The sequence below is a fragment of the Chiloscyllium punctatum genome, chromosome 25 (genome assembly GCF_047496795.1).
Source record: "Chiloscyllium punctatum isolate Juve2018m chromosome 25, sChiPun1.3, whole genome shotgun sequence".
NCBI lineage: Eukaryota > Metazoa > Chordata > Chondrichthyes > Orectolobiformes > Hemiscylliidae > Chiloscyllium > Chiloscyllium punctatum.
The window spans coordinates 30853745-30878477 of record NC_092763.1 but is presented as its reverse complement, the minus strand read 5'-3'; the positions used below and the strand labels follow the sequence as shown (position 1 = coordinate 30878477).

General features: G+C 38.9%; 1 protein-coding gene and 1 long non-coding RNA gene across 7 annotated transcripts in view; one reads left to right on the top strand and one right to left on the bottom strand.

The window, feature by feature from the left end:
- Positions 1–24733, top strand: part of dacha (dachshund a) — a 403352-nt gene that overhangs the window by 298134 nt on the left and 80485 nt on the right. For 4 of the 5 annotated variants that reach the window (XR_011964100.1, XM_072594911.1, XM_072594910.1 and 1 more), the window contains exons 4-6: positions 5209–5381; positions 17450–17660; positions 24177–24257. Coding sequence is in view for 4 of the 5 variants with exons in the window: in XM_072594911.1 (XP_072451012.1) it covers positions 5209–5381; positions 17450–17660; positions 24177–24257 (465 nt within the window). In the remaining variant the exon portion in view is untranslated. The remainder of the gene's footprint in view (positions 1–5208; positions 5382–17449; positions 17661–24176; positions 24258–24733) is intronic. The other variant, XM_072594912.1, reaches the window with a different exon arrangement.
- Positions 1–24733, bottom strand: part of LOC140495795 (uncharacterized) — a 62529-nt gene that overhangs the window by 13315 nt on the left and 24481 nt on the right. The gene's annotated exons all lie outside the window — the stretch shown is intronic.

Genomic DNA, 24733 nt, shown 5'->3' with positions numbered 1-24733 from the left:
TGCCTATTTGTAAACACTCTAATTATAGGGAAATGACTTGCATACAAGTGCAATTTAACATTGTGATTTATATGTGCCAAATATCCATGTGTGACATCTGTATGTGTAGTGGTACTGATGTGGGAAAGGGGGTTGAATTTGCCTGCTTCTGGTATTTGAGAATGTAGTCATAAATTATAGGCAAGTTATTTAAATACTACTGACTATTATCAATTAAGCACCAAACAAAGATATACAGGAAGTCGGTTTGCATTGCTTCAATAGTTACTTCCACCATGCTTTTGTTGGAATATGGTTAAGCAGGGAATGGACTGAAATAAATTTAACTATGTAAAGAGAGGACAAAGGTTCTACCCATGAATTCCACAAGAGATTAATGCAGGCTTGCAAAAAAAATGCACCTGCACAGAACAAATTGAATAGTTAAGAAGAATGGAGCTATGCAAAGTTATATATCTTAACATGTTAGCCTTGACTTCAACAGCTACTGATTTGGCAATGATTGCATTATATTTCAAGCTTTTCCCTCAACATTTATCTCAGTGACCTTCCAATTGCAATGTTATTCATGGATGAGCTCGTATTTACTGCCAGAACTGAACGCCAAGATGACAGAGCTGACAATCATCCATAATTAAATGGTTGAGACAGTTGCATTGAAGTCTGACTAAGTGTTCACATGTCATCTGCTTTACGTACACCTGTTAAGACCAGTTCATGCAGCTGAATTGACACCTGAACAAGTCCTCCCCTCCAACTCCTGATCAAATTCCAGCTGTACTCGCCTGGTCTTGTCCCATATACAGAATTTCCTTCCTTAGCATGGGGTTCTGGGGTGGTCAGAATGGGAGCCAGCAGAATTTGAGATGGAATCTGGATCTACTAGATTTGTGCCTTGTTCAACCTTGAGGCTGTTTTTCATTGATGAATAATGCAGTGCAAGTTCTCTCTATCTGCTGTCTAATAACACTTGAGATTTTAGTTTACACAAAGAACCCCACTAGATAATATTTTCAACTGGGTCATGAGTACCCATATCCTGAGATTTCCTTTGAGCTATTTACTTCTCTGACTAAATGTTGACCTCAATTGCTATAACAACCCTGCAAAAAAAGCTTGTGCCATTTAAATGAATGCCGAGGGATGTCTGTGGGAATTGTAGGTGTGGTTCTGGACTATGTGTAGACCTTGAAACAAGAACTGAAGTGTAGTGGACCTCTGTGAGATCATCTTTCGATTCTTGATTAGATTAGATTACTTGCAGTGTGGAAACAGGCCGTTCGGCCCAACAAGTCCACACCGACTCACCGAAGTGCAACCCAGCCAGACCCATTCCTCTACGTTTACCCCTTCACCTAACACTACAGGCAATTTAGCTTGGCCAATTCACCTAATCTGCACATTTTTGGACTGTGGGAGGAAATCTACCAGCTTTGGATCAGAATGAGAGAAGGACGATTGATATGGCCTGTGGCTCCCTCTCCAGGAGTAGCAGGATGCCGTTGAGAAATTTCAATTGCTTGGGAGTCTCAGTTATGAGAGTACATTAGTGGGCTGCCTGCTTCCACTAACTGAATAACCATGTCCTTGTCACCAGGAACAGAGCCATGGAGTGGACGCTCCATTCTGTGCAGTGATGCTTTAGGGATTTCTGAACTTTGCAATCCAGGCCTCCATTTTGATATCAAAGGAAGATAGTCTCTATTTAAGTTTCAATTATTTGAAAATGGAGTCAAAATTCTTTTTAAAAATTTCTATTTTTATATAGGCTGTAACCAACCTATAAAGTCTTGACATTTTCAATAAGTAAGCTTGTGCACCAGAAATCAGTTGTTTTTATATTATGTTGTTTCAGCGATAACTGGGCTTACGCAAAGTATGGCATTGAACATGGAATATGATTTAGCTGGGAGTGTATTTTACCAGAAATGCTCACTACTTACGGGCATACAGTGCAATTTTCCCCTCCATGGCGGTGAGAAAAGCAGATAATTGGGTGAGTTTGCTCTGGAGAGAAGCTTTGGCCCTTCTCACCACCTTGGTGCTGGGTGAGAAGGTCAGTTGTATATTTCTTGACTCAGTTGGGAAACCAAGACAACTTGCCTGCTGACACTTTGCAGACAGTAGGAAACCAAGGCTTTGGGGTGGGGATGGTCAGTGGTCAGCCTCTGAGAACAAACACTCCAGTCTCCCACATTGTGAGAAGAAAGAAGATAAATACCTTTCCAACACTGGATCCCAAGGAGTAGGCTAGTAACTTCAAATAGAAACTAGAAGTTTCTAGGTTTGTTAGCAGACCCAGGTTGCTAATGTCGAGACCTGTGATAAGGCGAGGTACTTGCCTCACATGCCCAACAGCTGTAATAAGGTGATTGTTACGAGATCCAATGAGCTATTTCACTGGGAGTGGTGCCATGTTATTCACCACTTAATACACTCCTACACTTAGGGGAAAAAGGAGATTGTGCCTGTATTCATAGACACATACTGTATATAAAAGAAAACCTGTACATAATTCTATTTTATATATGTGATACAAAAATTAAGATCTCAACCAATAACAAATAAAAAAAAAACATGCTAGCTTTGAATTCCAATCTAGAGGTGGAAACATGCTGGGAGGCTATTTAAAATGTACAGGCTACTTATCCATTAAAAAATTGACCATTTTAATCTTATAGGTTTCTGCACATTGATGTTCCAGCTGTTGGAAGCCAGCAAGACAACATAAATTTTTACAAACCAAGATGTTATTCTATCTAAAGGACCTATGTTAAATACTGATATCTTTTTGAATAAAAATTAGCACTGCTGCCAAATCATGTCCTACTATCACTCTCATTTCAACTTTGCCATCATGAGTGACATACTTGGTTTATTCGATAGCAACAGAAGCTGATTCTCCTTGATATACAGTTTCAAGTAAAAGAAGAACGAACTTTTATCAAAATGCACAACACTTATGATGCTGTGTACACAAAAAAGATATGCTCAAATTTGCCGAAGGAACTTGTGGAAGTCAACTCTCATGTGACCATTCAAAATTTTGTAATTTGCTTTGAAGATTTGTTCTACTGGAATACAGTAATAAATAGACTTATGATTAGATGTGATAATGGATTAAATCAACAATACCCCTTGATTAGAACACCATCTGCAAATCTGGTGCTAGAGTATTTAGTTGCAATGCAAAATATTTTAAAAAGTTATTAAATAATGAAAATTATGGCATTTTCTGATTATGTTCCTGTTAGTTGTCTTGGCACAATTTTCTAGGAGGAAGTAATTGAACTTCTGTTTGCTGATAGTTACCTCTGATGTTAAAGTAACTAACTAGTTCTGTGGTGGCTCCAAAGTTGCCTTTACTAGATGAATTGCCTGCTTCCTCTGATCACCAGTGACTGCTGGTTAATGTGAAAAGAACCCAGTCATGATAGATTCCAAAGGCAAGTTCAACCTTTTATATCTAGCTTCAGGGCCATTATTTCCTCAACTTTTCACATGCATTAGATAATCCCCCAATAGTGAAGAAGGTCTGATTCTACGTCCAACTGTGAATGAATGAAACTTACACCAACTGTTCCCTTATCTACTTTGGGTTATTTTTCAAAATTCAGTGTACATGTTACTGTCTGCCCCACATTAGAAATAGCCTATTTAGTAGCATTGTTAATGGCATGCGTTATCCATCAGATGTAGTTCTATATTTTTAGTGTTGTACGAATTAAATATAACCTGCCATTGGTTGTCTTTTAAATATGAAAGAAACCATATTTATTCTCTTTATAAATGTTCAAAAATGTGCACCAGAAAAATCAGAAAGATGGCCATCATAGAGTAATTAACAGCTTTCATAGAATACATTTATCAATAAACATTGTGTTGAGAATGGGGTAAAGATACTCACAAACATATTTCTCTAAATGACCACAATTTAATGTTTTCTTAAACAATGTAGCCATTACAATGTTAAATGTATATTGTATGAAGTACAAGTTAAACTCAGCACTATGCTAAAGAATTAAAAGAGAAGCATGTGTACTAAGGAGGAGATCCCAAAATTTCATTACTTTTTAAAACAAAAATCATTCGTAGAATGTGGATGGCCGAAGCATTTATTGACTATATACAGCAGTTAAGAGTCAGCCACATTACTGTGGGACTGGAGTTACATGTAGCCCACACTGGGTAAGGGGGCGGGGGTGGGGGAAGAGGGTGGCAGGGTGGCAGTTCTCCTTCTTAAGACGACATTAGTGAGCCGGATGAGATTTTATGACAATCAACAATGATTATGTGGTCACCATTAGGCTGATTCACACTCCTGCTGAGGTTCCTATGAAAGTCCTGCCTTCTCAATCTTGCTTCTCATCTGAAACATGGTGACTCTTAGGTTAAACCTACCACCAGTCATACGTTTCTAATGAGAGAACAGCCCTTTGGTCCTCTGGTCCTCTGGGACTCTGGGACTCTGACAAGCTACCTTTCCATTAGATCAAATTTTTAATCGCAAATTTTTATTGATTTCAAATTTCCCCGTCTACCATTATGAGATTTGAAACCATGCTCTGAGAATATTAATTTGGTGTTTGATATTTTTAGTGGCATTATTACTATGCCACCACCTCTCTAAAATTGTTATTGCTCATATCAGCCTTGGTACAGGACAGGTTGTTACCCATTCAGTCATAATTGTTATTTATATGAAATTCTCTTGCTGACATTTCTTTACACCTTCAATTATAATATTAGCAAAGTTTTGCCTGATCTGATGCATTTACTCTTAGGTTCTCTGGTGAACTCTTTACAGAAAATGGTTATTCATTAGAGATCAGATAAGTAATATTAAAGCTATGGCAAAAAAAAAATTAATATAGGCCTCGTGGGTGAGTTCAATACCTGCTAAAGGGTTAGTTAGGTATTAAGATATCATCGAGTCCTTTATTACTGAGATGCTGGTTCGAAGTTAACCAAACAAAAGAAGTGCCCACAGGTACAATACTACAATTGTGGAACATTAAAATCTGTACTAACATTGCTGTCAGATACTCGAGGGTTCTTACATATACTTGTCACAATAACCACAAAATGTTAATCAGAGTGATAATGATGGTTCACTTTAACAAAAAAAAGGAAATGAATACAGATCACATTCGAGCAGAAAATAAAGACATTAATACATATAATCTTCTTTTTCTCCCTATATGAAAGGACTAGAGTTGCCATTCATGATGATGCCCCACCCCCTCATCCCTGTCAGCCTACCTCCTGCATCGGTTACCATGGCAATGAGCCAGATGAGTCACCTCAGCACCATAGCTAACATGGCAGTGGCAGCCCAAATGCACAGTCCCCTTTCCCGAGCAGGAGCTTCTGTTATTAAGGTAAGACTGAAACCAATGTTATCTCTGTGTAGAAATAGCTAGTAATCAGGATTATGTTTTTGCCTCTAATCAATAATTTTTTAAAAAGCTGATGAACGGTTTTATTTTTCCAAAGGCTATTCCACATCCACATGTGGCCTGACTTATTAATTGAGAATGATGGGAGTGAAAAGCCTTAATTCTTGAGGTTAAGTTGCAAAATAAGAGAATGCATCACAAATCAATTGTACAGTACTTTGACTTGAAATTTTCAGTGTGTAAACTTGACTTTATGTCAGGGTACAAATAACTGAACACACACACAGCTTGATATATAAAAACAACTGTTGGGCCTTTCCATAAGCCAAGATCAACATTCATATTTCAGTTTCCTTATCTATATTGGATCAGTACTGTATATCACATGATGCATATTTTTAAGATGTTAAGTCCTTGTTTTAATCTCATCAGTGGTGGGTATGCGGTGGGTGGATGGATAGTGTTAGATATGCTTCAAATGGCTGATAGCTTTTTTTAAAAAAGAACTTTATTCTTTTTTATTTCAACTACAACTTCCACTTCACCACAATCTACTTTGGAATTCTTACTTCCCTACATCTTGTTCTTTTTACCATTTAATATATCTTTCCTAACTGAGAGTGGGTGTTGACACATCTATCCTTGCTGTTCTGTAACTGACCTACAAGGAGGTACACAAGAGTTGTGTGGGCATCCTTGCCCTGCAATTTCCTCCTCTTGGATGCACAACCATTCTGTGACAAAATCACCTGCAAGCTTGACTATCATTCTGCAAAGATGAAAAACCTCGGAATTCTTTCAGCATAAATGTAATCTCTACCCACAAGTATGTTTTGAAATAGAAGAACATTTTCCTAGGAATCTTCAGTTCAGTGAGTAATTATCCCGCCCCTTTCAAGCAGCGCCCTGCACTATTCTGAGAAAAGTAGTATGTTGGATGCCTGCTCATGACTTAATGTGCCTCCTTGTTGTAATGCAGAAGTTCGCATTTTTGCAGTGATCTAAGAAGTTGGAGTAGTAAAGTGATGAATGCATAACAGTACCTAACAAGTACTAGGATGTTTCAGCTGCTTCAACTTAATTTCAGCCCTGAAAACACTATCTGAAGAATCAACATGCAATTATTTGCATGGTTGCTTCAAGATATATGCCAAACACCTACTATAAATCTTTAGAATACTCCCAAGCAGAGAAAATTAGTTAAATTTCAAAGTGTTGTTCACAGGTGCATACCTATTAAAAAAAATAAGAATATCCATAATATATTTCATAATGCAAATATTCTCCTCTGATTTTAAACTGTTTTCTTAATCAAGTAACTGCATTAAAGGAAAGTTAATGAACTGAAATTTACTGAAAAATAATGATGAATGCAATTATTAATGCATAAATCAGCTAAAGACAAAGATGAAGAGGATAAACCATGTAAATTATGAATTGCCATAAGTTAGTGAACGATTTGCATCACTCTGCTATTATGAAATTGGCATCTTTCCCTTGAATTTCCTCAGAGTTTCATAATGTTTCTGCATCTATGCATTAATTTTCCATTAAACTTGTCACTTAAATGCAACTCTTATAATTGGTGTCATAAGTACCTTTTTAATTTTGAAATAACTTAATTACTTCAAATCAGCCTCTCTGGTCGAGAAAGTGAACAACTAAAAAAGTGTGAACTTTCATTCTTTTCTGCAGTAACTTGTCACTGGAGATTTTGCATGTCAAAATTTTAGTTATTCTTTTTCACTATCTGTGTTCCTCTTTCTGCTCTCTTAAAATCTTTTCTCCACTTCTCAACCCAATTTGACATTGAATTCACACAATCAAATGCACACTCCTTCACTGTCTATTTGTTAATTACTAGATTACTGGCTATTCAACAAAGCCTCAAGTGTCCCGTAACCCTTCGCATGCCATTATCAACATGTGTTCTCAACAATGTACAAGACATTTTTGAGCTGAAGGATTCTGGGAAAGGTGTTGCCAGTCATGCAACAATGTAAGATGCCCCATACCAGCAAATGGTGAGGCAATATCATTTCCCAACCTTAGAGTTATGGTGACAAGTTTCATTTTAGATTAGAAATTTTGAAGCAATAACCAAACTTTCCCATGACAATTTAGTTTTCTAAATGCACTTGCGTGTTACTTGTCCATTAAGAGTAAAAGCCAGAATTTACAAACTGACAGTGAGTTATTGAATTGTGGAATTCTGAAGGTCCATAATCACTGCAGTTCATTGTGTTGTGTTAATCTGAGCAGAGTTTGAACTTTTAATTTTTTGCTGTTGCATCTTATGGTTTGTGACCAAGTTAATTTTCTTACACACAGTAATGCAATTATGCCATCTTATTGACATCTTATACATGTTTTGTGGTAGTGATAGGTCAATAATCTACAGTAGCTTTTTCCTCCAAAGAATTGTTTGGATATTATGCATGGGCATTGAAGTTTGTCTTTGGCTACATTGCAAACATTGGAAATACATAGGCCTAAACTTTTTCATGATGGAGACGCTGTCCATTGGGTTGAAAATACTGATGTGGCCAAAAAATTGGAAGCCCCACTCATGAATCAGGCATCTAGCATTTTTGGTAGTGATGGAAATAGAGGGAAGACCTGCTTTGCAAATGCACATTTTGCTGAGGCAGCTGTACAAATCAGCAGATGTCTCTACTGTTGGTACTCTGTATGTACAAGACACAAAATACATAGATTACACTTGATAGAAGCACTTGTAAACTTTTTGATTTTGCTTAGATATTCAGGGTACCTTTTTTGGAGAGATCAGGTACCACTGTTGATTTGTTCGTGGGATAATTTTGAGGGAGACCAAGTGCCCAATGGAATTGTTAAAAGCGAGCATGAAAATATATATAAACTAATTTGGAACAGTGATTCTCAAGAAGACCAGTCATTAAAAAAACTATCAAAAATCTCAAAACATTTTAAGCTCTTGTGTTTTTTAAAAATAAAGTCTTGGAGTGTTTAAAGAAAAAATTCTTGCTAGTTCACGTTGTAAGTTGACATAAACTGGAAGCTTTTCTGGATTAGAGCTACATGACTGATTTCCCAATTAACATTCTAACTGTAAGGTGCCTGCTATTTCAGTTTGATTGACAACTCCAAGTGCTAATAAACTCTTAGAAGTGGAATTTCACATTTTATTGCTTCTTGTTATAAAGTGTTTTACACTTTGAATGAAATTAAGAAGTGGAAGTAAGTTAAATGTAGTCTTTTTTTTAATACATACTGAATAGTGCAATAGATACTTAGAGCTTTATTTCATTTAATTTTAGTATGGATTCCAAAGTTTGCTCATGGCTCAGATTGTGTGAATTAATATCATAGAGGTAAGGGCAGAGGGTAGGGGTTGGGGTGCATACGTAAGCACTAGTTTGGGAGAGGTTTGTGAGGCATTATAATGTGTCATGGAGTTCAGTAAGGGGCATAGGTTAGAGGGAGGGTATGCTGAGTTAATGAGGGGCATAGAGCTTATGCAATGTTATGTATGGGGCAGGGGGAGTGAAATGTATTAACATTTTAAAATGTTACGTACAGCACCGGTGTAATTGTCTGGAATTGTCTGGTTCGAGTCTGAAAGACTGTTCCATCCCAAAATAAAAATCTCAACTTCTGGGTCACTTCCTGCTGGTTTGGGTTTGCAGAGTCAAGAAATGCAACTCCACCCTCCGAGCACAGGAGTGAAAATTTAACCTATAGTTTCTCCTTGTAAAGCAATGGGTTAACACCTCCATTCAATTAAGAGTAATTGATAGCAATCACAAAGTAACATTTAAAGAGTAATTGACAGGCTATAGCATTTGACAGTTTTCAATTTTAAAAAAATGGGAAATAGTTCCTTTTCTAAAAAAAAGTATGGATACAACATGGAGATCAAATCACAGCATTCAAAACATTTTACAGTTCAGAAAATATTTCCTGCCAAGACAGGAAGTTATGGCTCAAACCTTTAGAGTATAGCATCATTGCTAGAAGCAAAAATCATAATGTCATCACCTTAACCTTTATAAACCTGTCATAACTTGTATTAGTTGTTTTCATAGTTGGACACAAAAATAAAATCACTGCTTTCTGCAATGGAATGTGACCTTTTTATCGACAATTATAATTAGTGATGAGCTGCCCTTTACCCATGACAGTGCTAATACTGGAATCGCAACCTTTACATTGTGAGGATTCCTACTGGGAGAAATGAATACCATTTTCTTTAGTCAGGCAATCATTTCCTTCTGATGAGATGTTAAATTTAAGCTCAGTCTTGCTGTTCTGTTGGACAATGAAACTATATTCCATTTCGTATAGGCAGTTTTCCAATGTTCTCAGCCAATCGTTTTCCTTTCATATCATAAAATTAAACTCATCAATTAAACTGACACAATATGTAGATAAGCCAACAAGAGGTGAGGCCATACTGGATTTGGTTCTGGGTAACGAACCAGGCCAGGTATTAGAACTAGGGGTAGGTGAGCACTTTGGGGACAGTGACCACAATTCGGTGATTTTTACTCTAGTGATGGAGAGGGATAAGTGTGTACTACAGGGCAAGAGTTATAGCTGGGGGCAGGGAAATTATGATGCGTTGAGGCATGACTTAGGATGTGTGGATTGGAAAAGTAGATTCCAAGGCAAGAGCGTAATTGATATGTGGAACTTGTTCAAGGAGCAACTATTGAGTGTCGTTGATAAGTACGTACCTATCAGGCAGGGAGGAAAGGGTCGTGTGAGGGAGCCGTGGTTTAATAAGGAGTTGGAATCCCTTGTTAAATGGAAGAGGGCGGCCTTTGTAAAGATGAGGCGTGAAGGTTCAATAGGGGCAATTGAGAGTTATAAGGTAGCCCGGAAGGACCTGAAGAGAGAGCTAAGAGCAGCAAGGAGGGGACATGAAAGGTGCTTAGTTGGTAGGATTAGGGAAAACCCTAAGGCTTTCTATAGGTATGTTAGGAATAAAAGAATGACTAGGGAAGGAATAGGTCCAATCAAGGATAGTAATGGGAAGTTGCGTGTGGAGGCTGAAGAGATTGGGGAGGCGCTGAATGAATACTTTTCGTCAGTATTCACTCAGGAACAGGACATTGTTGTCGATATGAATACTGAGGCACGAATAAGTAGAATGGATGGCTTTGAGATATGTAGAGAAGAGGTGTTGGAAATTCTGGCAAGGGTGAAAATAGATAAGTCCCCTGGGCCTGATGGCATTTATCCCAGGATTCTCTGGGAAGCAAGGGAGGAGATTGCAGAGCCATTGGCCTTGATTTTTGTGTCCTCTTTGTCGACAGGAGTAGTGCCAGAGGACTGGAGGCTAGCAAACGTGGTTCCCTTGTTCAAGAAGGGGAGTAGGGATAATCCTAGTAACTATAGGCCAGTGAGTCTCACTTCTGTTGTGGGCAAAGTCTTAGAGAGAATTGTAAGGGATAGGATTTATGCACATCTGGATAAGAATGATGTGATCAAGGATAGTCAGCATGGTTTTGTGAAGGGCAGGTCGTGCCTCACAAACCTTATTGAATTCTTTGAGAAGGTGACTAAGGAGGTAGATGAGGGGAAAGCGGTAGATGTGGTATATATGGATTTTAGTAAGGCGTTTGATAAGGTCCCCCATGGTAGGCTACTGCAGAAAATACAGAGATATGGCATTGAGGGTGAGTTGGAGGTTTGGATTAGGAATTGGCTCTCTGGAAGAAGACAGAGGGTAGTAGTTGATGGCAAAGGTTCATCTTGGAGTGCCGTCACTAGCGGTGTTCCGCAAGGATCTGTTTTGGGACCATTGCTGTTTGTCATTTTTATAAATGACCTGGAGGAAGGGTTAGAAGGTTGGGTGAGCAAGTTTGCGGATGATACGAAAGTCGGAGGAGTTGTAGACAGTGAGGAAGGATATGGCAGGTTACAGCGGGATATAGAGAAGCTGCAGAGCTGGGCAGAAAGGTGGCAAATGGAGTTCAATGTAGCTAAGTGTGAAGTGATTCACTTTGGTAAGAGTAATAAAAAGATGGATTACTGTGCTAATGGTAGACTACTTGGTAGTGTGGAAGAGCAGAGGGATCTTGGTGTCCATGTACACAGATCTCTGAAAGTTGCCACCCAGGTAAATAGTGCAGTGAAGAAGGCATATGGCGTACTGGCTTTTATTGGTAGAGGAATTGAGTTCCGGAGTCCTGAGGTCATGCTGCAGTTGTATAAGACTCTGGTGCGGCCGCATCTGGAATATTGTGTGCAGTTTTGGTCGCCATACTATAGGAAGGATGTGGAGGCACTGGAACGGGTGCAGAGGAAGTTTACCAGGATGTTGCCTGGTATGGTAGGAAAATCCTATGAGGAAAGGCTGAGGCACTTGGGGTTGTTTTCATTGGAGAAAAGAAGGTTTAGGGGTGATTTGATAGAGGTGTACAAGATGATTAGGGGGTTAATAGGGTTGACAGTGAGAACCTTTTTCCACGTATGGAGTCAGCTATTACAAGGGGGCATAGCTTTAAATTAAGGGGGGGTAGATATAGGACTGATGTTAGGGGTAGGTTCTTCACTCAGCGAGTCGTAAGTTCATGGAATGCCCTGCCAGTAGCAGTAGTGGACTCTCCCTCTTTATGGGTATTTAAGCGGGCATTGGATAGGTATATGGAGGATAGTGGGTTAGTGTAGGTTAGGTGGGCTTTGATCGGCGCAACATCGAGGGCTGAAGGGCCTGTACTGCGCTGTATTCTTCTATGTTCTATGTTCTATGTTCATCAGTATATCTTATGGTTTTGTTTTTGTAGGGCATAAAACAGCATTTATTTTAGAATCCGATAATCCCTACAGTGTGGAAACAGGCTATTTGGTCCATCAGGTCCGCATGGTCCCTTCGAAGAGTGTCCCACCCACACACATCCCTTGCCCTGTCCCTGCAAGTCTGCATTTCCCATGGCTAATCCACCTAGCTTGCACATCCCTGGACATTATGGGCAATTTAGCATGGTCAATCCGCCAAACCTGCACATCTTTGCGTGGGTTTCCTCCCACAGTGCAGACACAGGGAGAATGTGCAAACTCCACACTGGCAGTCGCCCGAAGCTGGAACTGCTGACACTGTGAGGCAGCAGTGCTAATCACTCAGCCACCATACAGCCCATTTAAAGGCTGCTAAAGCCCAAAAATAATTGACCGTGTGAAGTGCATTCTGATAATTGTGATTCACCACGTAATAATAAATATTCCATCAGCAATGCCTACACAATATAAATCAAAACAGTATTCTTTTTTTCAGCTGTCCTAACCAGAGAAAATGATTTGGTATAAACACATTCAACATTGTTTCCTTTCAGTATGGTAAGATAGTTTCAATTGCTCACACATGTATGATTACTTTCATCATTAAACTCTCATTGCTGGATTTAATGTCATACCATTAGTCACTTGATTTATTTAGCAAATGATATAGTTACTTATCAGATTTAAAACAGACTTTCACAGGATAGTAGTTACCTAATGAGGCGCTGCTTGTAGGGCTTGAGTAACAGAATGCATGTCGACTCATTAGCTCACTGACTGATAATAGGTTTGTTTAGTTCTATCTTAAATGTAATTCCTAAATTACTCATGCCTTACAATAAATAACATTGCATTAAAATAGTTACCTAGTCTCAAATTTAAATGTTTCTCAGGGGCCTTAATTAACTTCCAGTCATTCTCAGGATGTAGACATGGCTGACTAGATCATTGCTCATCCATGATTACCCTTGAGGTGACAGTGAGCTGCTCTGTTGCAGTCCATGTGATGTAGGGACACTCATAGTGCTGTGGAGAATGGAGTTACAGGACTATTTGGTCCTACAGTGGTGTTGATTTTCTTGAAAGTAGTTGGAGCTGCACTCCTTCAGGCAGATCTGGAGTATTCCATCACTCTCCTGGCTTGTACTTTGTAGATAGAGGACAGGCTTGGAGAAGTCAGGAGGGGAGTATCTCTCACTGCAGAACTCCAAATCTCTGACCTGCTATTGTAGCCACAGTATTTAGATGATGAGTCTGATTTAATTTTCTGGTAAACTCCCGGAATTTGATGGGAGTTCAGAGATGGTAATGCTATTGAATGTCAAGGTGTGTTGCTTAGATTCTCTTTGTCTGGCATTTGTGGGGTACAAATGTTTATTGCCAATCTTGGCTATTGTCTAGGTCATGGTTTCTTCAGTATGAGAAGTTGTGAATGCTGCTGAACATGGTGAAATCATGGCCCTTGTGATGGTGGAAAGATTATTTCATGATGCAGAGTCCCACTTCAGTACTGCTAGGAATAGATTTTTAAAAGTTTATTCCTGTAATTCCTCAATTTTCTCAATCTTTCATACTCTGAAGGCACCTGGTTAGGGTGTTATCCTGTCCAAAATACTTTACTCATGACTGACCCTCACTGTACATAAACTGAAATGACAATAACGATACACTGCAGAGTTTCATTCTCTCCTGACCTGAAGCGGATTACTGTAATCAGGAACAGATCCCTGGGCACCATTTCCCCTTCTAACCAAGAGCTGCTGAAGTCCATTGCGGCTCCCTAACATTGGCAGCTCAGCACTGGACCAAGGTGAAAACCAGTCCTGGATTCTCAGAAGTAATTATTCCTGACTTAACCAACAAGCCATTGGAGTTGTTGGTTAATAGATTGGTGTCATCTGGCTCAGTTGACAGCACTTTCACCATTTAATGATTTTGGATTTGAACTGGGTGCCAAAATTTGAGGTGTAAAATTTAGGCTGAATCTCCAGAATCTGGAGCTGGACAGTTTGAGGCTCTGCCTCCTGTGTTGACTCAGCTCAGTTTTTGAAATCATAACCGTGACAAATCAATCTCCCTGGTCAATCATTTCACTGTTGTTCAATGGTTTTACATGAATGAAAACACTTGCCTTTAAAGTCATTGCATTTTAAGGCATTTGTAGCAGACATAAGAAGTCACTAAATAAATTCAAATCTTTTGTTTTAAGTCCAGGATAGATTTGGATCTGGATTCGGAAATAGCTGCAATCCACTTTGGAGACACAACTATTTCACTTAGTGTTTTTAGAAAGTGAAGTATGTGGACAAATAAGAATGCCACTCTGAAGTAGTAAGCAGTCACCATAGTGCATGAGCAAGTAAGGTCTTATGCTGGAGTGAAGAAGGTAAATTTAAAAGAGAGGTAAAAGCCTTAATTACCTAAAGCAATATGTTAAATAATAAAATCTATGCATTCTTCTTTGGGTTATGCTTAGAAATTTAGTGCGCTCCCCCTTCCAAAATATGTACATATGTGGGACTCTCAGGGATTAGCACCTCTCACTGGCCAGTTTAATAAAATACTACTATTCATGAATGTAATTTATTTTAAACCCTTTCAGAGTATTTGTGCCAAATAGCCAGTCAGCTCAGTCTGCTAAACACAGCGTTATTACCTGTGAGGGTCAATAAGGTCATAATGGAAATGCATGACCTCACCCCCTTTGTTGACTATGCAAAGCCTGCAAAAACTTCTTCACTGAACACTAGGTGATAAATGAAGTGTACAATGAACATATATGGGATATGTTTGACATTATACAGTTGGGATTTGTTTTCAGTGCTGCATGACCCAAAATTAATTTCTACATTTCCTGAGTGTGCTGCTGTGAGCAAATGATCTCAGATAGCTCTGGGGAAATTCCAGTTTCCTTGGACTAAACACTTTAAAAATATATTCAGTTCTCATTGAAACAAACTCTGACACATCAAGCGAAGCACTATTTAAAAAACTAAAACATAGCAAAATTAATGAAAAGATGCATTTTTAACACTTATGCAGCATCTTCCTCTCTAAAAATTCTTTTTATTCTTTTAAATACAAAATTTAAAGACTAGTCTCATCAGGGGAAGACCAACAAACCCACCACACTCCCAAACGTATCATTAATGCTTGTTATTTAGCAGACAGCCTGTTCCTACCTTTTGCATCCTGCCTTAACCTTCCTCATCTCTCTAATGAACAGTATTTCTTTCTTCCAGTCTCTAACTGTATTGTACTAAACAGGCTGTCCTCCTCCCTATCAAACCAAATTAGTCACAGTTTTCTACTCTTTCTCAGGGCGCTAGAACAGCTGCATTCCTTCCCCTACTTCTGTTTCTGCTCTGTGGTCTTCATATTTATTAAATGTAGGATTAAAGCCAACTGATCTCTGCTTTCAAATTTACCTCATATTTCAATTTTTACGAATTATGTTGTGTTATATCCCATTGTGATAGCGATGGATTATTGGTGGAGGTAGAATAAACTGGAAAGCCAGTCCTTGCTTCCTGATTTTTGTTTAGTTGATTCTGTCTGTCAGCTTCCACTGGTTTGTCAGAAGTACAAAATGACCAATTAGAAACATTTCCGAGTGAATCTGTGAATTCAGAGTCATACCTCACAACAACTGCTGGAGGAAAGTTATCTGGTTTTCTTCAATTTTACACTGAGTTTTTAATTGCAGAAAACAGCCATCTACTGCTAGAGAGAACAAATGCACATCCTTCTGTCTCTTTCTCTGTGTATCTGTGTCTCTGTAACTTGTGTCCAGTTCAAACCTGCTCAGTTTTAGCTGAGAACCAAGCTTCACCTGTAAACAAACACCTTGGCTCTAAGTGCACATTGCATGAATCCATAGTCATAAAAAGACAGGAGTTCACAATAGTTATTGAATTCCTTGTTGTGAAATTATGCAGGCATTCTGATAAAGCCTTGTTTTTGTAAATAGTTCTTTCAAACATTTACACTTGTTTTATTCTGACTAACATAGCCATTCTATATTTTCATTTCAAACTTAAAGTGCCCCTTTTGTGACTTTCCTTAATAATGTTATCCATTTTGGAGGTGAAACACACTTGAACATCATTGGTTCGTTATTGGCTAGGAACTGGATTGAAAGATCCAGCTACTGAAAACCTATGATATTGTCATAAATATTTGACTTATCTGATCTGCAGTGGATGATGCCTGATTATGAACCTTAGCTGCAGTGATTTAAGACTTCTTTTTAGTTGCATCCATAATGAAGCTTACTTATCAGATCATTTTTGAAAACCCTGTTCTCAAAAGTACCTTTGTACTTCATAGACCTGTTTCTGCTGTAATATGAAACCATTGTTTTATAGTAATCTGCAATTTGTTCTTTTTTTGTAAAATAAGAATTCATTCTCTGTGAAACATTCATGTAATGACTTTCATGTTACATAACTATGAAACCCATGCTACAGCAATGCATTCTGCGATACCTCTGTCACATTCATTTTGTTCCAGCTTTTTGCTGTTGCCTCTTTCTGTCTTTCAGCCATTTGAGCGGAAAGTTGGATACATAGGGACTTGACTGTGTATGTCTGTGTATTGAGTAGGCATTGCTAGTCTCTGGGCAGAGTTTCTATGTTGAAATTCAGCCCATCTTTTCTATCAAAAGCTCCAGCTAGCAAGTTCTCTCGAGCTGCTGAAGACGCTAGATGTTTGCCACCTCCAGACTGACATTCACTTAAGTCAACAGGAACACTCAAATCACTATTCGACTAGTGTTACTTGATCAACTTTCATATAACTAACAGAAACATTATGTTAGACTTAAAGCATGTGCATCATATCGGCATTCAGTCTACACAGGCTAGAATGTATTGAAAATGGAAATAATTTACAATGTGAAGCATAGTGTCAGAAAGAATGTTATGTTCTATGCACTATAAAATTGGACCAGTAGGTTGTTTAGCCAATTTTACTTGAAGTAAATTATTATTCAATACAGATCTTTCATAATCATTTAGGCAAACTGGTGCAGAGAGATTCATTTTCTGTTTGGAATGGAAATATAATCGATACATAACTTTGAATATAAATTCACAGAAACCACCCAGGTGATGAGTTAAATAAGAACATGATATTTTGTGAATATTGATATGAATGGAAGTGTGTTGAAAGTGCTATATGTGTAACTTCAGTGTTTTCCACAGTCTCATCAGTAATAACAATATATTTAAGTATGTACAAACCTGAATGAATAATGAAAATTAACCTTGTATTTCGGAATGTAGGGAATGCCACTACAAGCCAGTAAAGGTTACACTCATCTACTTGGACAACCTCTTGAATTTTTGTTCTGCCACCAGGAGCGGGTTCATAATAGCCCATCCCCAGCACCATCCCTTGAAGACAGTCACCGACCTGGAAGTCACCCTTCTTCACATCAGAGCAGCAGTGTGTCTAGCTCACCATCCCAACATGACATTGCCTCTGACAGAATATGTAAGCAAGTTCTTGTTGTTGAGCTCTCTGAACTATTGCACAGCCCAAAAATTCCAGCCCTTGTTTATGTGAGTTAATTATTTCTGAAATTTATAGACTGTTTAACCCATTAATGATTGAATGCATATTTCAAGGCTTTAATTATCACCTTATTTTAAGATAGAATAATGATGTCAACAATTCAGTAGTTACTTTTGTTGGGGGTTTACATGCTGGCATGAATAGAATTTTAAAAGAAGTTGCTATTTCAGTTTAGCCCCAAGACCAATTATCTTGAAGTTACCATAAATCATATCATAATCCAGTTAAATACTAGGAAATGGCAAGTCATTAGAAAATTGGTAAATAAATGTAGCCATGCTTGTACGAATATATAGAAGAATTCCAAATACATATCAATGCATGCAGGTAGATTTTCCAAGATAATTGCCAGTGTGTCCCACAACAGATGTGTAATTGGGGTTATTTGTAAAAAAAAGTCTCCCAAAGGAAATTGGAAATAAATTTGTAAAAGCATTTGACAAACTAAGAGGTTTTACAAATTTTTCCACCAATGGAGAGAGGTTGAGAAATTTCTGCATGTAATAAGCAAGATTAAATTCTTATTGTGTATCGGCTTTTCACTAATATATTTGCAATATTCCTCCTTTAACAAAGCATGCATGTAACTGTTATTACTAGTTTTTTTGCAAAGAGCTTCAAGCTTTAATATAAAGTCCTTTCAGATGCTGTCACTTTTTATATGAATAGTGACATTCTGTACTCAAAACTAGGTTAAAAATGCAACTGCTGTAACTATTGAACATTTATATGTCATATTATTTGGAAATTAATGTCAAAACCCATTGAATATTTATATTAGATATGTACAGAGTTTGTCTGCATAAATATTTGTTTCAAGGTTTTCCCACATCAAAATTTCTATGCCCATAGCCGTAATTGGTTCTTTTCTGTAACCTCGTCATTGTGAAAAGTATTCTGTCCCTTGGGTTTTCAGAAAGTTCTCAAAACACTTCTAGATTTTTTTTCATAAGTTTATCTTTTTTTCTTTGTTAATGACTGCTATTTCTAGAGGTCAGAATAAATGTGAATAGGCATATGCTGCAATAACATCATTAAATGTATAAATTCAAATGACCTGATGCTTTTATTAAAGTTCTTATTGAAGATTTCAGCTTCTCCAAAATATTGGGATATGAACAATATTTTTGACAGTGCCAAATTCTCAAGTGTGTTTTGATAGCTTTTCACAATTTTCAGTTGCTGGTTTTCTTGTTAACTTTTTTTTAAAAAAGGACCAATTTCAGCGGTTAAGCTTATATTTAGGACATGGTGAGGTTTGAATAGGGCGTTGATGCATGAATCACAATCATAGAACATAGAACATAGAAGAATACAGCGCAGTACAGGCCCTTCAGCCCTCGATGTTGCGCCGATCAAAGCCCACCTAACCTACACTAACCCACTATCCTCCATATACCTATCCAATGCCCGCTTAAATACCCATAAAGAGGGAGAGTCCACTACTGCTACTGGCAGGGCATTCCATGAACTTATGACTCGCTGAGTGAAGAACCTACCCCTAACATCAGTCCTATATCTACCCCCCCTTAATTTAAAGCTATGCCCCCTTGTAATAGCTGACTCCATACGTGGAAAAAGGTTCTCACTGTCAACCCTATTAACCCCCTAATCATCTTGTACACCTCTATCAAATCACCCCTAAACCTTCTTTTCTCCAATGAAAACAACCCCAAGTGCCTCAGCCTTTCCTCATAGGATTTTCCTACCATACCAGGCAACATCCTGGTAAACTTCCTCTGCACCCGTTCCAGTGCCTCCACATCCTTCCTATAGTATGGCGACCAAAACTGCACACAATATTACTCTGTAAGTAATCTAATCTAATCTAACCAACAACCAAGATACAGATTTTAATTTCTTAGATTTACTTAGATTACTTACTTAGATTACTTACAGTGTGGAAACAGGCCCTTTGGCCCAACAAGTCCACACCGCCCCGCCGAAGCGTACCCACCCATACCCCTACATCTACATCTACATCGACCCCTTACCTAACACTACGGGCAATTTAGCATGGACAATTCACCTGACCTGCACATCTTTTGGAGTGTGGGAGGAAACCGGAGCACCCGGAGGAAACCCACGCAGACACGGGGAGAACGTGCAAACTCCACACAGTCAGTCGCCTGAGGCGGGAATTGAACCCGGGTCTCCAGCGCTGTGAGGCAGCAGTGCTAACCACTGTGCCACCGTGCCGCCCACAATTTCTCCTACAGAGAAATAAATTGCAGTCAATGGCAAGAAAGGTAAATGGAAAGAAAGGCAGTTTCTTATTTACTTGATTTATTTGGAAAATACAATGTGATATATGAAAGGAAGTTGTCTCAGAGAACCTAGAAAGACAGGAAACAAATTCAAGTGTTTGAGGCTTTTCGCCTCCACTACCTGAGTTGAAAGGGGTTAGTGGGAAAGATTAGAAGCTCAAGGTGAGGTAAATGCCATTGAATCTTGAGGGAGAAGGATGCTGACGTTTAACAGGGAGTTCAAAGATGAAGAGGTAATGATAAGGATGAGTTGGGTTTAGCAAGCAGTGCAGGGGGTAATAAATCTTTGGATGTTGGGAGAGGTGGGGAAATGGAAGAATTCATCATATTTCATAATCCTATACAAAGATCGCTTGTAGCAATTGGTGGATAATTGTTCATCTTGGTGCAGCAGTCCCATTTTATGTCTGAATCAAAGTTACAAGTTGCAAAACCCACTCCACAGACTCAAATGCATTATCTAGATTGCCATTTCTTATACAGTTCTGAGAAGGAAAGTGTAATGGTTACATATCCTATCTTTGATATTTTATACAGAAGTAGTTATAAAAGAAATGACACAATTTATTCCAGCAGTTTTCAATGGAGAGACCAGGATGCAGGGAAAACTTGTTCCAGTAAGTCCTGCTATATTCTGTGAACACCCAATCTTGCTGTTGCAACACTACGAAAAAAAACTTGCAATTTGCAGGAACAGACATCTGCAGGGTGTGATTGTTTTGAAAATCCACATCTAGCTCACAAACTAAGAATTCAGAATATTGATCCTGTTCTTTAAAAGCCTTGTTCTTGTGATGGTATTTTAAAATTTTTCTTCTTTGCGCTTTCATGCAGTGTTGGCATCATTGGCAAAGCCAGCATTTGTTACTCAGCCCTAATTGCCCTTGAACTGAGTAGCTTACTACACTATTTCAGATGGCAAGAGCCACATGTAGGAAGGATTTCCTTCCCTATTGGGCTATTAGTGAACCATCAAGTTTTTACAGTGATAAGTATTAGCTGTCATAGGCACCATTAGTTAGACTTGCTTTCAATTACAGATAAGTTAATTGAATTTAAATTCTAGCAGTCGAGATAGCCAGTCCAGTGCCATTACCACTTTGCCACAATCTGCCCTTTTTTAAAAAAAATAAATGCCTAATTAGAAAGGAGGCAGGCTTGGCTTTCAGGCCGAGTGACATCAAGTGTCTACGGAAGATAGGAGCTGCCTGCCTCCTGTAGGCAACAAAGGCAAGTAGCTAGCATACATCAGCCTCTGGCAACTCTCGGAGGTAGCTCAGCAGAAAACAAGGGATTGGATGTCGGGACAGTGACCATTCCAACAAAAAAGAAATGGAACTGAGTTGTACCAGTGCTCATTGGTTCCTCAAATCTCAGTTTTCCATGCATTCTGTTGAACATTCTAATGTACCAGTGATAAACTCAGCAGCTGGGCACAAACATGCACCAGACTGCTCAGGGGTTTGCTGAAATCCAAACTGCATTCAAGACTGAAGATGCTCTGTAACAAGTTTCTTAACAAGAGTCTAGTGGGCTGATGATTGATAGTGAACTAGATTGTTTCCAATGCCTGCCTGCCAGCCCTACCTTTCCCACCCACACCAACCCTTGAAGAAAACTCTAACCCCAATTTGAGATTCTGAGGTGACCTGCGAGACAGTAATTTTGAAATTGCACCTACATTGGGTTCTAACCTTGCAAGCATTTGAAAATCTACCTCCTCGAATCTTTTTTGCTAATTGTGAAAGGTCTGGGAAGTTGCATGATCAGAGGGTTCAAGATAGGTGCAGTCCTGCGACAGAAACATTGTACAGGCATTTATAATGTGGTTGTAGATCAGTGTACCTTTAAAAGACATGATCGTGATATCATCACTGCATGTTTACATGTGACCTGAAGGTATAAAAAGGTGTCATACTGCATCTTACTCCACAATCACTTGAAGCATGGCACACTACAAGAGCAGAGTCAAAAGTGCAGCAGGTCAGGCCGCATCCAAGGAGCAGGAAAGTTGACGTTTCAGGCTTAAGACCTTATTCAGGAATGTTTGGGGGTGGGGTGAGGAGGAAAAAGGGGGCCGAGAGATAAATAGGAGGGTTGGGGTGGGAGGAGAAGGTATCTGGGAAGGCAATAGGTAGATGCAGGTGGACGGTAATTGTAATAGGTCAGAGGGAAGGGTGGAGCAGATAGGTGGGAAGGACGATGGACAGGTTGGACATTTCGAGAGGGCGGTGCAATTCTATGTAACATAATAGCTGAATATCAGCCCAGACACTTAGTGCCTGCAAAATGTAATAGTTAGCGTTAATACAAATCTATTGAATTCTTCCTATTATAAGAAACTAGGCATTGATATTGTAAGAGCGATAACATAAGCGTTACTTCATCAAGTAAATTACCCTGCTGGAGGCAACAAAGCCACAATTGCGACACTATATTTAAGCAAATTACTAAAATCTTAAATTCATGATTTAATATCTGTTCTGCTGAAAGTCTTAAGCCCAGTAAATACATGATTAATGCATTGGGTTGAATTTCGCATGCCCCTTGCAACGTGTATTTTCCGTGGGAGAGCATTTAAATCAGGTCGAGTGGCCAGCCTACAGCCTTCCATTTCTGCTCCTGAGTGGAGCTCCAGAAATACAGGTTTAGATTTAGATTTAGATTACTTACAGTGTGGAAACAGCCCTTCGGCCCAACAAGTCCACACCGCCCCGCCGAAGCGTACCCACCCATACCCCTACATCTACATCAACCCCTTACCTAACACTACAGGCAATTTAGCATGGCCAATTCACCTGACCTGCACATCTTTGGACTGTGGGAGGAAACCGGAGCACCCGGAGGAAACCCACACAGACACGGGGAGAACGTGCAAACTCCACACAGTCAGTCGCCTGAGGCGGGAATTGAACCCGGGTCTCCGGCGCTGTGAGGCAGCAGTGCTAACCACTGTGCCACCGTGCCGCCACCCACCATTTTTAAATAATTAAGAGGTCAATTAAATTTGTTAGAAAGCTTATCGATCTGAAAAATAAACCGCCTTGACCAAAATATGGTTGAGGTGTGCAGTCAGGCAGAATTGAATAGGCTGTATTTTAATCACGTGGTAAAAAAGGCACTAAGTAAAGGGGGCATATCATTCATCATGTTGCCCTGTGTCCACTGGAGATACCCGCGTTGGCTCTCCTACAAAATGGATAACCCCAAACCATCTTCCTCTAGTCTAGGATCCTGTCCTGTCCTACACATATCTTTGTGGGACAGCCGTGCTCTGCTTTAGGAGGGTTTGTGCTGTTCGCAGGGTCCTCTGTTGAGCTTAAGTGTGCTGCAAGCTGATTGTGTTGGTTGGCAGCTCCTAAACTAGGGACCCCTTCCCACTGACAGGCAAAAGTAATTCACCTAATGCACAGTGGGTTGTGGCTAGATGGTGAGGTTACTTGGAGTGAGTTGACCTCTGGCTGACTTTCCTTCTGCACCCCTGTAAAATGCAACCCATTGTTTTAGTGATTCGTCATTCAGCGTTTAGTTATCAACTTTTTCCAAGTTTGTTTCGCATGCTGTCGGTTTCTTCTTTTGTGATTTGTGAATGTAAATTGGAAGCGAGTCAGAAATTGTAATTTGCAATAGTGGAATTCACAAGATGCAACTTCTCAAGTGTGACAACAGACGCTGTACACTAAATGAATCATTTACAGGAAGATCAATACCACACACAATCACATACAGTAAAAGGGTAAGTGTCATCTTCAATACTTAGACAGTGAATTACAGGACAGATTGCCTGTCCATCATAAAACTATTCATCACTGAAAATGAAAACTAACCAGTCCCTAATGGGCAGGGAAACCATTCTGTTGGTTGGTTAAAAACTGATTGATCATTAGTTTATATTTAAAAGCATTATCACATAAGATAGAGCTAATATGTCATCAGAGCGGGGAAATGTGGCATTGCTTACAAGTATATGCTCAGATATTTGTTTTTTAAAAAAAATACTCAAATATCATACTGATGAGGAACTGAGGTAGGAGACCCCAGGTTAATAAGAAGCTAAATATCTGGGATTTGTGAGAATACAATGTAATATGAATGGATTAAAAAAAAACAAATTTCTGGTGTTGGTTCAGTTGAATAAACTAGATTATTACTTTTTTTTTGCCAACAGCTGGTCAGCCTGGGAGTAGAGAAGGGGAGCTCACTGACCATGATAATGGACCCAATATAAAGAGAAGTCAAAAGGAGAAAGGTAGGACAGCTTTCTAATCTAATATTAGTTTAAGAGAAGTGAGTGACAACAGTTATATAACCATGTTGTTAAAGCTCCCTGAATACTCTTTGATCTCAGTTTCTGTGGAAGAGATTAGAAAGATCATATTCAGATAAGTCGGCAAAAGCTTTATCACTTTTTAATGTAATTGCAGAAAATCTTTCTTCTCCCACTCTTTTCACCATCTCAATTTTCTCATCTTTGTCTTACATTTCTGCTTGAAAAATGTACATGGCTTATTTTAAGAGTTAAAGTCACCACTAAAATATAGCAGATGGGAATATATAAATGGGTGACCTAAAAATAGCAGGTAGAAGAAATTCACTGTTGAGCTAGTTTCATGGATACTCACAAAATGTCAACCTGTACATTTACAAAAACTGCTGCTATTGCAGATGAGTTTTTAAGCAAAAAAGGTACGAGTCATTTAATAATTTACTTTGACATGTAAAGGT